This window comes from Sciurus carolinensis, chromosome 7 (genome assembly GCF_902686445.1).
Source record: "Sciurus carolinensis chromosome 7, mSciCar1.2, whole genome shotgun sequence".
In the NCBI taxonomy this organism is placed as follows: Eukaryota; Metazoa; Chordata; class Mammalia; order Rodentia; family Sciuridae; genus Sciurus; species Sciurus carolinensis.
Genome location: NC_062219.1, coordinates 122,831,875 through 122,849,994, shown reverse-complemented (window position 1 = coordinate 122,849,994; position 18,120 = coordinate 122,831,875). Strand labels below are relative to the sequence as shown.

Below are 18,120 nucleotides of genomic sequence, written 5' to 3'. Positions count from 1 at the left end.
TCCATACCTTCTTCGAGAGACTCTGTGGCGGTTGTATGGATCGCGAAGTCTGGAGACTTGAGATTATGTCTTGTTATTATATTAAAGTTTTGGCAGGCAGAGAATTTTGAGAGGCACTGTTCTAGCCACCCTAAAACTCTCATTCTGCGGTCCTCTCTGCGCCCTGTGTTCCGCGCCTCCGGAAGTCACTTTACCTTAGGAGGTTGTGGTTGGTTCGCTATCTACTTTGCTTCTTGTCAAGTCGTTGGGTAGAGATCGTTTTGGCCCTGTGGGGCGTTTTGCGGACTGTGGTGTCACGCTTGCCACTGGCAAAGTGTGGCTGAGGGGACATGCCATGTTTTAGGAAAGCTAAGCATGCCGCTGCTTTTCAGGACTTTTCAAGAAAAGGGACACCGCCGAATTTGAGAATTGGAAGCATATGGAGTCCGGGTGAATTGAAAGACAAGGCCCTGACAATGGGGGCTTGAAGGGCCCATCAAAGGGGGTTTCTTAGCCTCGGGTGATTACACTCTCTCTAGTCCTTATCTTTTCCTACCCTTTCTAGAATTCGTAGTTTATATCCAGCTGCCAGTACCATTTCAGTTAAGTTACATTAAAGCCGGGAGCGGTGGCTCACTTCTGTAATCCCAGCAATTCAGGAGGCTGCGACAGGAAGATGGCAAGTTCGAGACCAGCCTCAGCAATTTAGTGAGACTCTGTCTCAAAATTAGAAAGGGGTGGGAATGTTGCTCAGTGGTAAAGCGCCCCTGGGTTAGATCCCCACTGGGGGGGAAAATGTTCCAGTAAGCATCTGATTACCGAGCACTTCATTCGTTCCAGTCACTGCAAGTGTTACATATTGTCATGTTCTTAAGCCTTTCAAGGGCTCTGGGGTGCAGCTCAGTGGCAGAGCTCTTTGCTAGCATGTGTGAAACCTTGGGTTCATCCCAGCACCACATCAAACAAACAACAAAAGGGTTTTCAACATCTGAGATGGGTATTAATATCAATTTTATATGTGAATACATTTTAGGTGAGCCTAAGTAGAACTGGCAAATTCAGGTGTAGCAGACTCAGGAGATTGAGCTCTTCTACTTTACTGCTCCAATAAATTGTTGTAGCATTTTAGTCTTTTATTTAAATTTTTTTTCAAGGGCTTGTAATCCCAGATTCCCCAAAGACTGAGACATGAGTACTGCTAGTTCAAGACCAATCAGGACAACATAGTCAGACCCTGTCTCCAAAGCAAAAAATTTTTCAAGGGCTGGGGTGTAGGTTAGTGGTAGAGCACTGTACTAGTATACACAGAAACAAGGTCCTGGGTTCATCCCCAGTCCTGCAAAAATTAAATTTTTGAACACTATCCTAAATAGTATAATTAATTCTTATTTACAGAACCATTGCCCAGATTGTTGTTGTTTTTTTGTTGTTGTTTTGTGTTTTTTTGCCATGCTGGTGACTGAACCCAGGGCCTTATTTATGCTTTTGAGGCAAGGGTTCTACCAACTGATCTATAACCCCAGCCGGGATTGTTTTGTTTTAACTAAATCACAAGCCCATAGCCAGTCTCACCTCTAAGAGCAAATCTTTTGTGTGGCAGCCCATGAGTTTTAAATAATTAAACATCTCATTGCATTAACTGCTTTATCCACTTGGCTCTATCCAATGACTGCCCCTTGACAATTCTTACCATCATTATTTGAGAATTCATTACCCACCAGAAAGTATAATAAGTTCTTTATAAACATTAATACTAATTACAGCAAATGCTTCTTTAGACTTACTATGTGCAGGTCTTTGCAAAAGGCTTTACATGCATTCTTATTTAATCCTCTGAGACTGAAGATTTGCTCATTTTACAGATGAAAAATCAAGACAATAAAATTGTCCCAGATCTAATATGAGAGTTTGAACCCAATCAGACAGCAATGCCATTTTCTTTGATCATTAGAATATGTGGTCTTTTATAGTAATAAGCATTGAGTGAATTAACTTACTTATGTGTCAGCAAGCTTTTCCAGGGTGTGTACATACTGTTTCTACAATTATAAACTTCAGAGAAAAATCCACCCTGCCCCAGCAACTGGTTCATACCTGTTCCAAAGCACTTGAATTGTATTTCAATTATTTGTTTACACAACTAATTTTTCCTATACTTACTTCTTCAAGGCCAGGGATTGTGTCTTATTTGCTTTCATATCCACAGGGATTAGCCAGTTCCTGGCAAACAGCTGGGACTCAAAAGTTTCCTAAGTGAATGAATGAAAGACCCAATCAAGCCACTTCTCTTCAATGCAACACAATAGGACATGGGATAAAAGACCATGGACTTCTACCTGCAGGACTCAGCTCTCCTCATAACTCCTGAGAGACCCTGGAGTGGTTGTATCCAGAAAAGGGGGAGGAAGGCCCATAAACTGTAGATAATCCAGGCTTGGGTTGGAAAACAAGGCTGAAGTTATTCATTAGCAGGTGAAGGGGTCAAGGGTCGAGGCATGGGGGCTGGAAGCGAGTGGACTGAGCAGCCCGCAGTGAAGAGAGCAGTAAAGGCACCAGTCACCTCACACAGACCACCAGCTCCCTCCCACCTGAAGATGTTCAATCAAATTTGGGCAGCTCTGCTCTACCTCTATGGCATTCTCCTTAATTCCATCTATCAGTGTCCTGAACACAATCAACTGACAACTCTGGGAGTGGATGATAAAGAGGTATGAACTGAGAATGGGGGATGCCTATGGTGGAAGCCTTAAGGGTCTTGGGTAGGTTGCCTAGGATGACCAGAAGCTATGTTGGAAAAGGGAGGAAGAAGGCATGAGTGTTTGGATGATGAAAGCAGGAATAAAAATATCAGTGTGGTAGCCATCAATGTGGAGACATGGAAGAATTGGAGAGTGGGGTAGCATGGTTACCCGGGTTGATTGCAGAAGGGCAAAGAGGAAAGTTATTTCATGATTACTTGTCAGACCCCAGTTGGGAAGAGGAAGACGGCCAACACCTTCACCCCAAATCTTACTGTGCTGACTGATGAAGCAGTTGAATGGATTCTGTGGTGGACCCATCAATCTACCCTCTTTTGCTCCCCTTATTGTCTCTCCAGTTCCCAGATCCCCACCTGGGCCAGTGGTATTTTATCGCAGGGGCAGCTCCCACCAAGGAGGAGTTGGCAACTTTTGACTCTGTGGACAACATTATCTTCAACATGGCTGCTGGCTCTGCCCCACTGCAGCTCCAGCTTCGTGCTGCCATCCGCATGTGAGTGGTGGGGAGGTAGAGGCATCAATAGTTGCACTCTCTGCCCAAAATATAAGCACCCACCCACTGGGCTCTTGGTCAGTACACCCGTGACTCTTAGTTCAGTGAATTCAATAGCTCTAAGCGGTTGATCTCTGGAGAAAGAATGGGCCTAACCATCTCTTGGTAGCTTGAAAAACAAAGGGAGCCAGGCTTCAGCAAGGAACAAGATGAAATTAAAAAATGCTGGTACTGTGTGGTTGGGGTAACACTCTTTCCTTCTTGCCATCATCACCTCTGCAGGAAAAATGGATTCTGTGTGCCCCGTGAATGGATTTATCACTTGACTGAAGGGAACACAGATCTCAGAACCGAAGGTTGGTTCCCACCAGCTCTCAACCACCCCAACCTCCCTAAGCTTGGTTTTGCATTTCTGTTCTCATTCATCCCCCACTCTGCTCTGACAGGCCGCCCTGACATGAAGACTGAGCTCTTCTCCAGCTCATGCCCTGGTGGAATTATGCTGAAAGAGACAGGCCAGGGTTACCAGCGCTTTCTCCTCTACAGTGAGTGAGAATGCAAAGCAGGGAGTATCAGTGAAACAAGGGAGGGTAGAAGGACTCCTGAGTCTGGGCCCTAACATCCTCCTAGAATGGGCTGAGTACTTCTATGAGGTCCTCCCCTGAGGGTTGCGGGGGAGGGTGTTGAGAAGCAGGGTCTTTGACTGGCCTGGCTGCACCCTGCCCTTCCAGATCGCTCACCACACCCTTCTGAGAAGTGTGTGGAAGAATTCCAGTCCTTGACCTCCTGCCTGGACTCCAAAGCCTTCTTACTAACTCCCAGGAATCAAGGTGAGGGGTTAAAGTCTTCCAGAAGAGGACTGGGACTCACCAAGTCTTCTGCAGGTGCTAGATGAGAGGCTCATGTGATGTTACCAGAGGGTATGGCCAAAGGCAGACATCATCTGAGTGGCTATGTGGTCACCTACACTTCTCATAGGCTATGATGGCATCATAGGGATATGACTAAGAGCTGTGATGTTATCTGAGGGGACCAGGATGGGCTCTGGGCTATTCAAAAGATAGGTATGGGTCTGCAGTGGATAAAGGGGGCAGAGTCAGATGCAGAGGAGAAAGGGCCTTTAAGAGCCCTTTGACATGGGGGAATAAAAGAGCACATTCTCCCCCCACCCCATCACCAAGAACCTTGTTCTCTCCCTGGACTGCCTTTCCATCCTCTTCTCTTTCCTCCCATCACAGAGGTCTGCAAACTGTCAGTAACTGACCTGTAACTTCATCTGTGCCCCCAGACCAATATGGTGGTAGTGGAATTGTTGGGGGAAAGAGAAGCTGGAGACTCCTGATTCCCTTTCAAGGAAAATAAAGATGATTTTTCACATCACATTCTGGGGCTCATCTCCAGACATCAATGTCACTTGCCCTAATTCAGCAGTCCTCTAGACCCTCTGCCACCTAACCCAATTGGACGGCGTCAGGAAAGACACTGAGTGGTAGTACCTCTCACATTGTAGTGGTGTATTTAGGATTTAGTGTTACACATTTATTGCTGAGTGAGCAAGCCCCTAACTCTGAGTGGGAACTAAAGACTCTAGTGCTCCCCCTGCAGCCTGTCTGAGCTGGTACTCCTGCCAATACTGCCTATACTATCCCTGCTCCGTCTGACTCACATGAGCACCAGATCTTCCCTGCAGGCTTTGTCCAGGCCCCTAATCCACCCACATAGCAGCCCCATTCCTTCCTAGATGGCTCAGGTTCCAGGCTCCAAGGAACGTCTTAGGTCTCTCAGCCACCCTCTTACTGCAGAAATCTCTATTGTGCCTTTCTGGTCTCTTTCCCCGCTGGAGAATTTGGAAGGGCAGGAAAAACCCTTTGGTATTTATTCTCCACTATCACTTTTTTTTTTTTTTTTTTAAGTGGAGGTACAAAGAAAAAATATAGGTAGGAGAAATGTAAAAGCAAAAAGTAACAACAGCTGGTGAATCATAGGGCAATGCCCCACCATCCATAAACATGTCTGTTCTCTCAGCTAAACAGCTCTGTTCTCTCCTGTGTATGAAAGGGAGCCCTCTGCCCTCATACTCTGGGGTTTCTTCCCGATCCCTGAGGTCCCTGTGCTTACAATCTGGGTCATGCTCCCCACTCTCCTGCTAAAGGCCACACAATCTTCACCTTTTGCCCCCAACCCACCCCACAGTCACAGCCCCTTTCCTGGATCTCCCCTTTGCTCCTCACCCTCCCTCAGGGAACCCTCATCCTCCCAGTTAGTGGCCTCCTCATTCCCACTGGGCTCCCGGAGGCTGACAGCCAGCACCAGGGCCTGCAGGAGGCCAAAGAGGCAGGCAAAGTGTAGAGGGTGGGCAGTAAGTAGGCTCAGCACAGCATGGAGCCCATGCAGGGCAGCAAGGAAGGACAGTAGCCCGTGTATCCAGAGGCCCACTGGTCCTCGCAGGCCCAATGCATCCAAGACTGCCCGCAATGGCCGAGAGCATAGCGCCAGCAGGGCTGAAGCCAGCAGCTCCAGTAGGTGCAGGGTCAGGTTGGTGGAGATCTGCAGACATTCCTCTGGGCCCCCCAGGTACCGTGGGGGTGCCCCTGGTTCCCCCCGCAGCCAGCCCAGCAGCTTCTGATGCCGGCCATGTTTCTCCACTGGGGCTTCTGGCCCAGGGGCACCCATTCCCCCTTCAAGAGACACCCCAGGTCTCCTGGTGCCACCTGAATCCACAGGATCCCATTCTAGTTTTGGAATGGCCCCTCCATCCTCCAGTCTCCCAGACTCTTGAGTGCTAGAGACAGTCTTGTCCCACTTGAGGGAATCCATTCTTTTGTTTCCCAGCTGCTCAACTTGGGGCTCCCTGCTTGGTTCTGGAGCAGCCCGGAAGCTCCTCAGTGTCCCTGAGTCCTTGGTCTTGGGAGGCCCCACATCTCCCATGGTTTCTGGGGCACTGTCCCAGTCACTCCCTGAATTCTCAGGGGAGCTGTCCACCCATTTGGGTTCTGGGGCAGGTGGGTCAGGCCTCGGGGGTTTCCGGCGGCCCCAAGGGCGAGGTAGCCAGCCACCAAGCCGTCGCAGGAACATTGTTGGGGTGTGTAATGAGCCCCCAAATCTGGTGCTACCTCCTGGCACTTCTTAGACTTTCAAGGTCTCCTCAGAAGGCAGAATCTGTTCAGGTTCAGAACAGGTTATCTGCTTGTTGATGCCGTTCTATTCTGAATTCAGAAGGGGCTCCCCACTTCCCTGAATGGTCATGCAGCCTCAAAAGTGGCAAGTGGTTTTCTTCTCAGTTTTGAGGTAAAGAAGGGAGGCACACCCAAATTCATTCACCACCACAATCCCCACCCATAAGATTTCAAGAGTCTCAGGGTCTGACAAGACCGGGGTCACCCCTACAGTGTCCTCCGTGTTTCCAGATTTCCTTCCCAGGAGGCAGCACCCCAAGTTTCACTCACCAAGGCCACGCCACAAGGTGCCCCAGAAACTGAGGAGGCGGTGCTCCATCAAAGAAGGAAGGAAGGAAGGTGGCCCGGGGTCCTTAGGTCCTCCTAGATTTGAGAAGACTTAAACTGCTGCCCCAAGGGAGTTCAAGAGATAGAAAGTCTCGGTTGGGAGGTAGGTGGTAGGTGTCCAGGAAACTCCAGTCAGTGGCGTCCGACCCGATTAGGGGGCTATGATTCCTACAAAGTGGCCCTACCGGCCCGCGAGGGCGCAACAGGGACGCGGCCTCCGCAAGGTCAGGACGGCGATCCTCCGAGATCCCAGTCGGGAGGCACAGCGCGGGCCTACGTGGGGACCCAGGCGTCCAGGCACTGTGCGCAGGGACCGCTCCTGGGCCCAGCTTTGGGGCCGGGGCCTCGCGGAGCCGCCCGGAGTCGCGGAGCCCGGAAGCAGCTGCACCGGGACTGGAGGGACGGGCGGGGGGCGGAGCCCGCAGATCGCGGGGCGGACCCTGAGGATCGATCTCCCGCTACCCCTGCGCTTTCCTTGAGCGCGGCACCGCAGGCGGCGGCGCGTATCCACAAAGGCCGGGACTAGAACCTAAGCCCAGTTCTTCGTTTTTACCTAGCAGAGGCACCTCGGTTCCCGTGTTTCTCAAAACTCGCCTACCCGCTGCCCTTGGGTTCTTCTGCATCCACCCCCATCCCCACCCCCAGCACACACTCCATCTCTCACACTTCATGAAAGGCTTTTCCGGAAGGGGAAAATTATGAAGTGAAACATTAAAACTGGAACAGTCCTTCTTTGCACCTCCATGCAGGGATCTGTGAACTCTCCAGGTGCCTAGCACCTGGTATGAGCACAAGGGAGTGAGGGGGTGCTAGAGTGGCAAAATATGGGAAGAAAAACATAAGACAAATAGGATGTACTTCCTGCCCTCAGGAGCTTTTGGGCTGTGAAATGAACTGTGACAAGTTTAGATTTGGGAGACCAGTTTGGCCCCAGCTCAAGCAGCCTATAAGTAGGCCTTATATTACCCAGGATTCTTCCAGTAAGACCCTGAGACCAAGGTCCTTCCCTGACTTACCCTATGGCACCCATTAGGTGATCAAATGACCACCTCCCCGTCCTGCTGAGTCTTTACTTGTAGTCAGCACATAGTATATGACCGTGTGTTTTTGGAAATTAGTGAACTGGCTGGAGTAGTCAGAGGACCCTTTCTGGGGGAGGTGAGAATTATATGGCAATTTCAGAGTTCAGGGAGTTTGAAAGAATAGGTGGGGCACTCCCAGTAGGGGCTGGGATCTGCCAATCTGGCTTGGCAGTCACTTGGAGAGTGACTCTTCTGGCTCAGGTGGGACTTGCACATGGTCCACAGACTTGTTTGGCTTCCTCACAAAAGATTTCAAAAAAGTAAAGAAACCACCATAGACATTTATTTCTCAACTCTCAGCCCCTCCTCACAAAATCAGTGTCCAATGATCAAAACCTGGCACCTGGGCAGATCCCAGAAAATATGTCAAAGGGCCCAAGTCAGAGGCAGAAGTTCAGACTTCAAAGCAGACCAGCATTAGACTTCATCAAAGTCAGAAATCGAGGTTCATGTACGTCCTCAGATCCCGCTCCCAGGCCCTGTCCTTCTCCTCTTGCTTTCTCATCTCCCTCTGGCTCAGTGTGGCCACTCGAGGGGTTCTCTCTCTCCCAGACACAGCCTGGATATCCCGAGCTAGGAAGTGTGTGACTCGGGGCTGGCGTGCTGATCTGTAACCTAGTCCTTCTTGGTCCCTCTTGAGGACAGTGGGTATAGGATTGGCACGGCCCTCACCCCGGGGTCCTAGCCCCATTCCTGGTTCCCAGCCTCCCCTCAGCAGCAGCTTGAAGCCAGGACTGGAGGTGGGCACCCCAAGGGGAAGGTTAGGGGGCTTGGGACCCCTGGACAGTGACAGCAGATGAGCAGTGGAAGTGCAGTGGTTGGAGTCTTCAAAGTGGGCATCACAGGTCTCACAGTACTGAGGGGAGGGAGAAGGGAGCCTACAGAGAAAGAAGAAAAATGATTAAGAGCAGAAGTCAAAGGCAAAGAACTGAGGCCTTAGGGGGATGGCAGTGTGGGGCAGAATCCCTCTACCTTTTCTGCTAAGAACTGCCTTCCTTCCCACTCAGCATCACCTTTTCTTTTTGTTCTGAGTAATGGGGATCAAACTGAAGGCCTCATGCATGCTAGGCAAACCCCGAGTCCCTCCCCACTAACAAGAGACCCAGATGGGAACAGCGAAAAGAAAAGTTGATAACCAAGTCTCATAAGGTCTTGGAAAAGGGAATAATAATGACTATAGCTAATATTTCTATAGTACATACTACATGGCAAGTACTATTCTAGCATTTGTATATATTAACCCACTGAATCCTAAAAACAACCTCATGAGAAAGGTGTTCTTATAACTCCCATTTCTTAGATGGGGAAACTTAGATATGTAGACATTCAGTTTCTTCCAAATAAATGGTATCAGAATTTAAATCCAAGGACTTCATGTCCACAACCATTCTAGTATACTACCTTATCAATCTACCCTGAAGGATAAGGAGACCACTTAAGCTGTCTAGGGCTTCTGGTGTGGGGTGGCCAGGAAAGGCAGAACACAGTGAAAGGAGGGTATGGGCTAAGGTTCCCCCTCACCTAAGGTTCTCTGGGCTCCTTGTCTCTCCATGGCTCTCCCTGATCATCTGGGCCACCTTAGGAAAGCCTGCTTCTTCAGCCAGCTGAGCAGCATCCCTGCCACCCAGCTCACAGACACCCACCCAGGCAGCCCCTCGGCCCAGGAGATAGTGCACAGCAGCACCCTGGCCGGCTCGGGCAGCACACATTAGGGGGGTCCACCAGAAGGCATCCCGAGCATTGATATTCCCTCCAGCTCCCCCTGCCTCACAGGGCTCCAACAGCCTTCGAAGTTCTGCTAGGTCCCCCTCTTGGGCAGCCTTCAATATCCACTGGGTCATTTTGTCATCAGCTTCAAGGGATCTCCTTTGTCCGTGTCTTCCTGATGCTCCTGCTGCCACTACTTCTGCTGCAGTCTCCCTCGTCATTCTTCTTTTCTTCCTCTTTTTCTCCCTGACTGGATGAGGCTGAGATCTCTGGGATTCAGGTACACTGCTCTCATCTGCAATCAGTGCCTCATAGAAAGCCCGGGCTGCAGTCCCATCCAGGATGGGCTCTGGCTTTTTAGGCTGTAACTGCTGTTGCCCATCTTTCCATAGGTCACTGGAGTCTGTGGCTGGGGTGAACGTGATGAGAGATGGCCCGGACATGGCTTTTGGAAGAATTGAAAAAATGTAACAAGAGAAGGATGAGACGACCCAACCCCTAATGTCCCCTGTAGTGACCAGTACCACCTCCAGGGATCTGCTGGGAGGAGGAAAGATGGCCTTGGAATCAACAACACGCTCCTGCTCCAAAACTAACTCCACAACCTAAAGCCCTTCAGGGCCGAAAGGCCATGGGTCACATGTGAAAACACTAGAAAAACAGACCCTGTGGTTCTCCAGTGGCAGAGCGCTTGCAAGCATAAGGCCCTGGGTTCAATGTGCAGCACTGTGAAGAAAAAAACAAACCTCTAATACATACCATTAAGGAGCATCAACCCGGCCCTTTAATTCTTGCTTGATCCCATTTTGGGGTCTCCTCTTCCCAAAACCAGACGTGACATTTTTTCGGAGTATCTCGGGGAGAGGCTCCTGTCTTCGTCGCTTGGTAGCTTCCGTACAGCAAAATGGCGCTACTCTAGGCTAAAGAGTTGACAAACAGCTTAGATGCGTGCGTGACGACACTAACAACACAACACCCAAAAGGTGGCTTCCCGCGCTTGCACCTTTCCAAGTATACGCTCAAAGCACCGCGTGCCTAGGTAGCACGAGGACCCAGGAGTTCTGTCGGTTGGGGTCCTACTTTTACATAACGCCCCCACAATGCCCTTCGCGGCCCTCGATGTGGCCCCCCCGCTACAATTCATTTCCTGGAGCTGGGAAACCATTCTCCGGTTTAAAGAAAGGCCCTGAGAAGGCAGAAGGAAACCTGTGGAATGCCGAGAAGCCGTGAAATGAAAAAACGTCACGTTGTCCCTCACCATTACTGACCAGGGTTCGAAGAACACACTTAAAAGCCTGCAGCAGAACGCTCCATTCAAGCCCTAAGAGGAAATGGAGAAGTGCAAAGGGACGAACAGCAGAATGGCTGGCGCCACCTCAGGTTAGCGCATTGGACCGTCCCGGTTCTCAAACCGCTCAGCTCAAGCACACCGATCCAAGTCCCTCAGAATGGAGCCCGGTCGCACCTCCGGCCTTACGCCAGATCCCGGGTGAACATGGGTCTGTCGGGGGCTCTAGTGGCGGGCCCGACTCGGAGGAGGAACCTGATGGCAATAAGGGCCCAGTAGATCGGCTTAGGATGGAGTCAATCCGCAGGGCTGTAGCGCCAAGCCGGGACCTGAGGGGAAAAGTGTGAGAGAGGCTAGGAGGGATCAGTCAGCTTGCTCCAGTCCCCGCCCTCTCTCGGCCCCTCAGTTCAGTGAGCTCACGATTGTATTTCCCAGGCTCCCTGGCCCCGAACGCCGTACTTGGTTTCCGCTTCCGGTGGTGCCTCGCTGAGCCCCGCCCTCCGGGCGTCCTTCTCGTGAGCCTCGCGACACCAGGGTCGTGCGCAGGTTCTCCTGGGATTCGTAGTTCGCTCTCCACTCGTATCGCCAGTTTCTATCTATACTAGGGACCCCATCTCCCGGCGTCCACCGAGGCGCCCGACCATTGGCGCTTGCGCGTTGCCCTCTTCCACAACCTCCCATTTCCACTCTCCCCCCCCACCCCACCCCCCCACTTCGCTTGCCGCGGTCGGGTCCGCGGCCTGCGCTGTAGCGGTCGCCGCCGTTCCTTAGAAGCAGCAACCCCCTCCCCCACCCCGGTCCCGTTCCCCGACCAGGAGGTGAGTCTGAGGTCGTCGCCGTGCTAGTCCCCTGTCCCTGGGCGCGGCACATGGGGTCTTTGCGCCTTGGTGTGGGGGCGAGGAAGGAAGTTACCCGGTCCAGCACCGAAGAGGGAGGGTGGCCCGAGGGCCGGCGGTGTTATGTGGGTACTCCGGTAAAAGGGACCTGACGGCCATTCTTAGCCTGTGAGAAAAGATGGGATCCGGCCCTTAGGAAGGATAAACTTCAGAACCCTTGGGAAAGACGCTGAGGACATGCAGACACCTGCGGTGGTAGGGAGCCCAAGCCGAGGGCCCTACTGAAGCTGACACAAAGGGGAGAGGTCAGGGAGTGTCAGAGTGGATAGGGCAGGTGGGTCAGTACCTGCGGTTTCTCACAAGTGGTGGTACTTAAGAGAATTTCCCACCTCGCCGAAAAGAGGCAGACGTGTAAATAAGAGAGGCGGGAGAGGGTTGCTTCAGGACCTGGGATCCTTTGCGAAAGGGTGGCCCCAAATTCTTCTGTGTCGGAGTGTGGGAGGAGGGAGGATACCAGAGGCAGACAGGGAGAGCTTGGGCTTACATAGACTTTATTTTCCAGCTGACGTGAAGATGAGTAGCTCAGAGGAGGTGTCCTGGATTTCCTGGTTCTGTGGGCTCCGTGGCAATGAATTCTTCTGTGAAGTGAGTTCTTTTCAGCCTCCCTAATTGCCAACTCCACACGTCCTTCAGCTTCTACACACTTCTTAGATGCATCTATGTGCACTCCTTCTGGTCAAGGAAAGGTCTTACCAGTAGTTCTCCACTAACCTGTGAAGAAGAGGCGTGACTGGGGACCTGCCATCCTGTAGCAGTATAACATTGGATTGGTTAATTTATCTTATTACTAAGATGGTATATTGGTAGTGTCTATCTTTGGTAGCTGTTAAGAAGTCTGAGTGCTGCATGTTAAGGTCTTTGTAATGTACAAGGCTGTGTGTTAATGTAAGGGGTTTAACAACCTTCAGACACCAAGTAGTTCAGTCTCCATTGTCATCACAGAGCCAGATGTCTCTAAGTAGAGGAAAAAACTTGTTCCTAGAGATGAGGGGTAGAAGAAGAAATAGTGATCTTGAAAGGAAAGTCTCTATAAGAAGAGTGCTGTACCTGCTCATCCTTAGAAAAGCCAGCGCTTTTGTGAGAGGCTGAATGTAAACTGGCAGGAGATACTCAAGTACTTCTGTCAGGTTGGGAGTGAGGAACTAGGGGAACAGGTTCAGTTTACCCAAGTCAAAGCTGGGCATTCTGACACAGGCTCTCTCTTGACTTCTGTATTCTGACAGGTGGATGAAGACTATATCCAGGACAAATTTAATCTTACTGGACTCAATGAGCAGGTGCCTCACTATCGACAAGCTCTAGACATGATCTTGGACCTGGAGCCTGGTGAGGCATCTTCAGGGTTGTGTGTGTGTGTGTGTGTGTGTGTGTGCGCGCGCGCGCACGCACGCACGCATACATGTGTCTTCTTTTCTCTTCTAATCCCTATCAATTTCTTGAGCTTTTAAATTTCCTTTTGGTTCTCTACTTCCCCTAACCCCAAATTCCCTGCTTTATTTTGATCCCCTATCTGACTTGCCTCATTATGTGATGGTAACACTGATTCCCATGCTCTCTGAATTTATAACTCATGTTTGTTCCATTATGCCAGTTTCCTCATTTATGACCTCTTTTTCCTGCCTTGTACCTTTCAGTCTAGACTGACTGACATCTTTGTGTTTATGTGTTAAGAAGGGTGTAGGGAGGGAGAAGAGAGCAGGGACTGAAAAGTGTGGAGAGAAAGCAGAGCTGCTTTGAGTTGGTGAAAAGGTCAGAGGACCAGTTTTCTGGTTCAGATGCCAGGTGATGAATGGGGTGGGGCTCAGTTGTGGGCACTGGACAAGCTGAGTAGCCTGTGATCCCTAGGGGTGGATGGGTATCTAGGAAAGCTGAAAAACAAGTAGTTGCATCTGGCCGGCACACATTGCAGATGAAGAGCTGGAAGACAACCCCAACCAGAGTGACCTGATTGAACAGGCAGCTGAGATGCTGTATGGATTGATCCACGCCCGCTACATCCTCACCAACCGTGGCATTGCCCAGATGGTGAGGCCTCTTTGCTCCCACTTGACTCCTTCTGAGGCAACAAGGGAAACAGATTCCTTTGGCAATAAGTCACCATTGGGAATGGTTTCATCTCAGTCAAGGAATTTAGCTGAGAAGAGGGGAAGAATCAGGTCCTAGGCCTGGCGATTGAATCTCCCTGGGGGTTGTGCTGAAGGGACTGTTTTCAGGGAGGGAGTAGAGAGCTTAGACAAGGATTGTTATAGATTGCCTCTTCCTTAGGGAACAAATAGCAGATGGCACTGATGTTCTGCAGCCTGCCCAACTGGAGGAAAGGCAGCAGAGGAGCCTAAGGGCCCATCTGGGCCAGAGAAAGGGCTTCTGGTCAGAGGTGGGAGGTGGGAGGGACAGAGTGATGTTGGTTGAGGAAGGGCTTGCCTCTTCTCATCACACTTACCTGCCAACTCTCTTCCATTTTATTCACCTCAGTTGGAAAAGTACCAGCAGGGGGACTTTGGCTACTGTCCCCGTGTGTACTGTGAGAACCAGCCAATGCTTCCCATCGGTGAGTGTTGAAGAAGGGAGAGGAGGGCACCGTATGTCAGTCCTCCAAGAAGTTGGGGCTCAGCAGGTTGGTGCCTGAGTCTTGTGGGGAGGTTGGGCAGTGTTGGGGGGTACCTGGCCTGCAGAGTCTGGCTCTCTCCCAGGTCTTTCAGACATCCCAGGCGAGGCCATGGTGAAGCTCTACTGCCCCAAGTGCATGGATGTGTACACACCCAAGTCATCGAGGCACCATCACACGGATGGCGCCTACTTCGGCACCGGTTTCCCTCACATGCTCTTCATGGTGCATCCAGAATACCGGCCCAAACGACCTGCCAACCAGTTTGTGCCCAGGTGGGGATCAGGGACAGAATCACCAAGGGTCAAAGGAAAGTCCCAGGATTCCGTGAGAAAAGGGAGGTCAGGGATAGCCCTTTCTTGAGGCCTGCTTTTCCAAAGCAGGGCTTCTTCCTGCTGAATGATTTTGGGGCAGTTATTTGATTGTCTGTGCCTCAATTTCCTTGTCTATCAAACCAGGGATGCTAATAGCATATGCCTAGCTGATAGTACTTTTCTTTTTCTGTTTTTGTTTTTTTGTACATGGTACTGGGGATCGAACCCAGAACCTGGGACATGTTAGGCAAGTACTGTACCACTGAACTACACCCCAGCCCTTTTTTAAATTTAATTTTGAGGCAACTTCTCTCTAAGGTGCCCATGCTTGCCTCACAAACTTATGTCCTCCTGCCTCTTGGTGGCTGAGATTACAAAAGTGTGATACCATGTTTTGTTTTGAGTCTTGCCCAAGCTGGCCTCAAAACTCCCCAGTAGCTGGAACTATAGGGAGCACCACCACACCTGGTCTGGAATTTAAGTTTTAATGAATGTTTAAGATATATTTCCAAATATTCATAAACAAAGCTTGGGAACCACTGTTCTCAAGCATTGATGGAGGAGCTGGGATAGGGAGGTGGGAATGCAGGCAGGGCCAAGGTTGGGCTAATCCTGCTGCCTCTCTGACCTCTGCCCTGGCCAGGCTCTACGGCTTCAAGATCCATCCGATGGCTTACCAGCTGCAGCTCCAAGCCGCCAGCAACTTCAAGAGCCCAGTCAAGACGATTCGCTGATTCCCTACCCCACCATGTCCCTCACTCAGTCTTTAACACCTCCATTCCTTTGCTGCCACCCTTTCAGGAACCCTCTGGTTTTTAGTTTAAATTAAAGGAGTCATTATTGTGGTGGGAATATGAAATAAAGTGGAAGAAAAGGCTGTGAGTTAGTCTGCTGGTGCTTGTGGTTGTGGAAGGGATGGTGGTGGTGTGCTGGACCCCAGGGGCCTCATGGCCCAGCCCACCCTCCCCAGGCTGAAGACAAGCACACATGGGTGACCCGTGGATTTGGTTGATATTTTTAGTATAGAGCAAATTAGAATAGCTAGATTGGGTGTGGGAAGTAAAATGTCAAAAGGAAAAAAACGAGAGACAATAAGGTTTTAAAGACAAGAACATTTGTTCTCTTTGAGTGCCATGGCTGTTTGTTTATAAGGGACTTAACCAGCAACATTATTTTTCAGTTTTGGTTTTAAAGGGAATGTAATCCTAAAATAAACAACTGTAAGGGGTGGAGAGGAGAGAGGAGATCCCTAACTGCTACTCAGTGGTAGTCCATGTGCCCCCTGCTGGGGTATGTGGGACATTCTCAGAAGGGTGGGGAATACTTGTTCCTAGCCTAGGAATACTTCCCAGCACAGTGGAAACTGACCCTATTTTGTGGGGAAGACAGCAGATGGTGCCAGAGACTGACACTAATCAATCCTTGGGCCCTTGAGGGAAGTGGGGGCATGTAGGATAAAGATGGAAAATTGGACAAAGATCTGTGGTAACCAGGTATTGCCCCTGCCTGGGCCATTGCTCCCACACTCAGGAACTAGACTTTATGGTTTAGGACATGCCGTGCCTCCTGCCAAGTTAATAACTTCCTCCCCTAAGCTGGAATCCTGCCCCAGGCAAGAATATAGCTCCACACCTATAACCACTCCTGCTCGGTCTGCTTGTCAAAACTATCCTGCAGTTCAAGATCAGATCCCTTCCTGGGGTTTCAGGCATCCTGCAGGAACCACCCCTCTCTCCTGAATTCAATAATGAAGGCCTATAAGCTTGTAGGCGTGCTGGTCATGGTGGGCTTCACAGTGGGAAAGGGTAAGTGAGGCCCAGGGGCAGGGAAGAAGGGGGAAACAGTCTAGGAAAGGTGGAGCTGGAGCTCTGGATGCTTGGGATCCTAGCCTCTGCTCCTATCATTCCTTTGGCATCCCCAGGTCCTGTTCCCCAGGTCCGGATCTGCCACTTGTGCCTCTTAGAAGATCCTTCTGTAGGATGCATTTCGGGCTCTGAGAAGTGCACCATCAACGGCTTATCCCCATGCATGGTGATCACCATCTATAATAGTGAGTAAAGTCCTAGGAGGGGACTGCTGGTGGGACAGCTGCAGTTTGGTCTCTCATACAAGAGCTGCCTGGGACCTGGGCTACAGGTAGAAGACAGCAAGATCTTGGAAGGAGGGGCAGGGGTTCTGGTGACCTCTTCTGAAGGTGCCCAGGATAGAAATCAGGCCTGGGTGAGAACTGGGGAGTCAGTGGCAGGGGAACCAGGTTTGGGGACTGTGTGAGGCTATTATTGGGGATTATAGCTGTCCCATCTCCTTTAGATAACAAGGTTCGCTTCCTTATCCGAGGCTGTGGACAGTACAACTCCTACCGCTGCCAAGAAAAACACAGCACCTACTCCTCAGAGTACTGGTATGAGGCCCAGTGCTGCCAGTATGATTACTGCAACGCCTGGTATAGCCCCCAGCTCCAGAGCTCCCTGCCTGAATCCCCCAAGAGGCCCATAATCTGGCCCCTGTCCAACTCCCAGATCTACCAGTTCTACCAGGCCCTCAACCTCTCATTGCCCCTGCCAAGCTTTGATGCTAGGAAGGAGCCTAAAGGCCAGGACCCCCTGGTCACTCTGCCCGCCGAGCTGGGCTTGTCCATTGCTGACCTGCGCCACATGTACTTGTTCCTCAACAGTTCAGGACTTCTGGTTCTTCCCCAGGCTGGACCCTGACACCTTCCCTTTCAAAGATTCCACTCTTCCAGAGCCTTTCCTTAACACAGCATCTTGTAGAACCCTCAGAGAATACTACATCCTCTGACCCTATGATCTCTTTGGATTCCCTCCTTTGGACCTCCAGTGTCTGTATAGTTTTGGTTTAATTTCCTCCCAGGAACCCTGGTGCTGCCTTTCTTTCTCCTAGTAAAGAATCTCAAGTGTGGATTCTGCCCAGATTGACCTGAGAAAGGCACAGAGGTTCCCATCATCTGAGTGTTTTACCTTTCCCTCCTCTCATTCTGGTCACCTGCCACATCCACTCAGATCTGGTACTATATCCCCTGTCTTTTGCCTATCTCTAAGAGTTAGTGCCAGACTGAACTAGCAGCAAAAAGGACTAAGGGTAGAATGCTGTGAAGATTTTCTGACATGACAATCTAGTGTTCCTGCCTCATTATCTCTACCCCTCTCCTGTCCTAGTTTCCTGTTGCCTGTGACCTTTTTTTCACAATGTTTGTCCTCCTCAGCCGCATTCCACCTCACTGAGTACTGATACCCATGTCCATTGGTGGCTGGTGAGAGGAAATGGGAGGGTTTGTCCTACTTTGCTCTATATCCCCCATTTCCCTCCACAATAAACAGATTGGGCTAAATCTGTGTCACATTATTTGTGGTGTCAGGTTAAGATGTGGGCAGGTGTAGATAGAATAAAGAAAGTAAGTGGGATTCAAACAGGATCGCAGAGCCTCACCCACTCTTGCATGGCCTTTGTGGCTTTTTGGCCTTCCCCCAAAGGGC

At 50.5% G+C, this 18,120-nt stretch overlaps 5 protein-coding genes across 10 annotated transcripts; 3 read left to right on the top strand and 2 right to left on the bottom strand.

Moving 5' to 3' along the window:
- The first annotated feature begins 227 nt into the window (after positions 1-227).
- Positions 228-4,613, top strand: Apom (apolipoprotein M). 3 transcript variants are annotated; one of them, XM_047557591.1, is made up of 8 exons: positions 228-499; positions 2,186-2,364; positions 2,640-2,687; positions 3,077-3,231; positions 3,514-3,587; positions 3,678-3,776; positions 3,963-4,061; positions 4,470-4,613. In XM_047557591.1, exons 4-8 carry the CDS (start codon positions 3,179-3,181, stop codon positions 4,499-4,501), a joined length of 357 nt encoding a protein of 118 aa, XP_047413547.1. In that variant the 5' UTR covers positions 228-499; positions 2,186-2,364; positions 2,640-2,687; positions 3,077-3,178; the 3' UTR covers positions 4,502-4,613. The 3 variants fall into 3 exon arrangements, with proteins under 3 accessions (XP_047413547.1, XP_047413548.1, XP_047413546.1); XM_047557592.1 differs by lacking the exon at positions 228-499 and having other exon boundaries at positions 2,184-2,364; XM_047557590.1 differs by lacking the exons at positions 228-499; positions 2,186-2,364 and having other exon boundaries at positions 2,466-2,687.
- A 454-nt stretch (positions 4,614-5,067) lies between these two features.
- C7H6orf47 (chromosome 7 C6orf47 homolog) lies at positions 5,068-7,134 on the bottom strand. Its single transcript, XM_047557589.1, has one exon. It carries the CDS (start codon positions 6,304-6,306, stop codon positions 5,425-5,427), a length of 882 nt encoding a protein of 293 aa, XP_047413545.1. The 5' UTR covers positions 6,307-7,134; the 3' UTR covers positions 5,068-5,424.
- A 943-nt stretch (positions 7,135-8,077) lies between these two features.
- On the bottom strand, positions 8,078-11,292 carry Gpank1 (G-patch domain and ankyrin repeats 1). 4 transcript variants are annotated; one of them, XM_047558921.1, is made up of 5 exons: positions 11,232-11,292; positions 10,792-11,140; positions 10,283-10,443; positions 9,338-9,968; positions 8,078-8,694 (listed from the first exon to the last, which is right to left on the bottom strand). In XM_047558921.1, exons 3-5 carry the CDS (start codon positions 10,293-10,295, stop codon positions 8,250-8,252), a joined length of 1,089 nt encoding a protein of 362 aa, XP_047414877.1. In that variant the 5' UTR covers positions 10,296-10,443; positions 10,792-11,140; positions 11,232-11,292; the 3' UTR covers positions 8,078-8,249. The 4 variants fall into 4 exon arrangements, with proteins under 4 accessions (XP_047414877.1, XP_047414878.1, XP_047414875.1 ...); XM_047558922.1 differs by lacking the exon at positions 11,232-11,292 and having other exon boundaries at positions 10,782-11,225; XM_047558919.1 differs by lacking the exon at positions 11,232-11,292 and having other exon boundaries at positions 10,792-11,225.
- Positions 11,293-11,477: 185 nt separating this feature from the next.
- Csnk2b (casein kinase 2 beta) lies at positions 11,478-15,508 on the top strand. Its single transcript, XM_047558924.1, has 7 exons — positions 11,478-11,629; positions 12,210-12,292; positions 12,931-13,033; positions 13,617-13,732; positions 14,180-14,255; positions 14,398-14,587; positions 15,270-15,508. The coding sequence occupies exons 2-7, from the start codon at positions 12,221-12,223 to the stop codon at positions 15,358-15,360; spliced, it is 648 nt and encodes a 215-aa protein (XP_047414880.1). The 5' UTR covers positions 11,478-11,629; positions 12,210-12,220; the 3' UTR covers positions 15,361-15,508.
- Positions 15,509-15,638: 130 nt separating this feature from the next.
- Positions 15,639-17,935, top strand: Ly6g5b (lymphocyte antigen 6 family member G5B). The gene is made up of 3 exons (XM_047558925.1): positions 15,639-16,431; positions 16,548-16,676; positions 16,937-17,935. Exons 1-3 carry the CDS (start codon positions 16,374-16,376, stop codon positions 17,335-17,337), a joined length of 588 nt encoding a protein of 195 aa, XP_047414881.1. The 5' UTR covers positions 15,639-16,373; the 3' UTR covers positions 17,338-17,935.
- Positions 17,936-18,120: the final 185 nt, after the last annotated feature.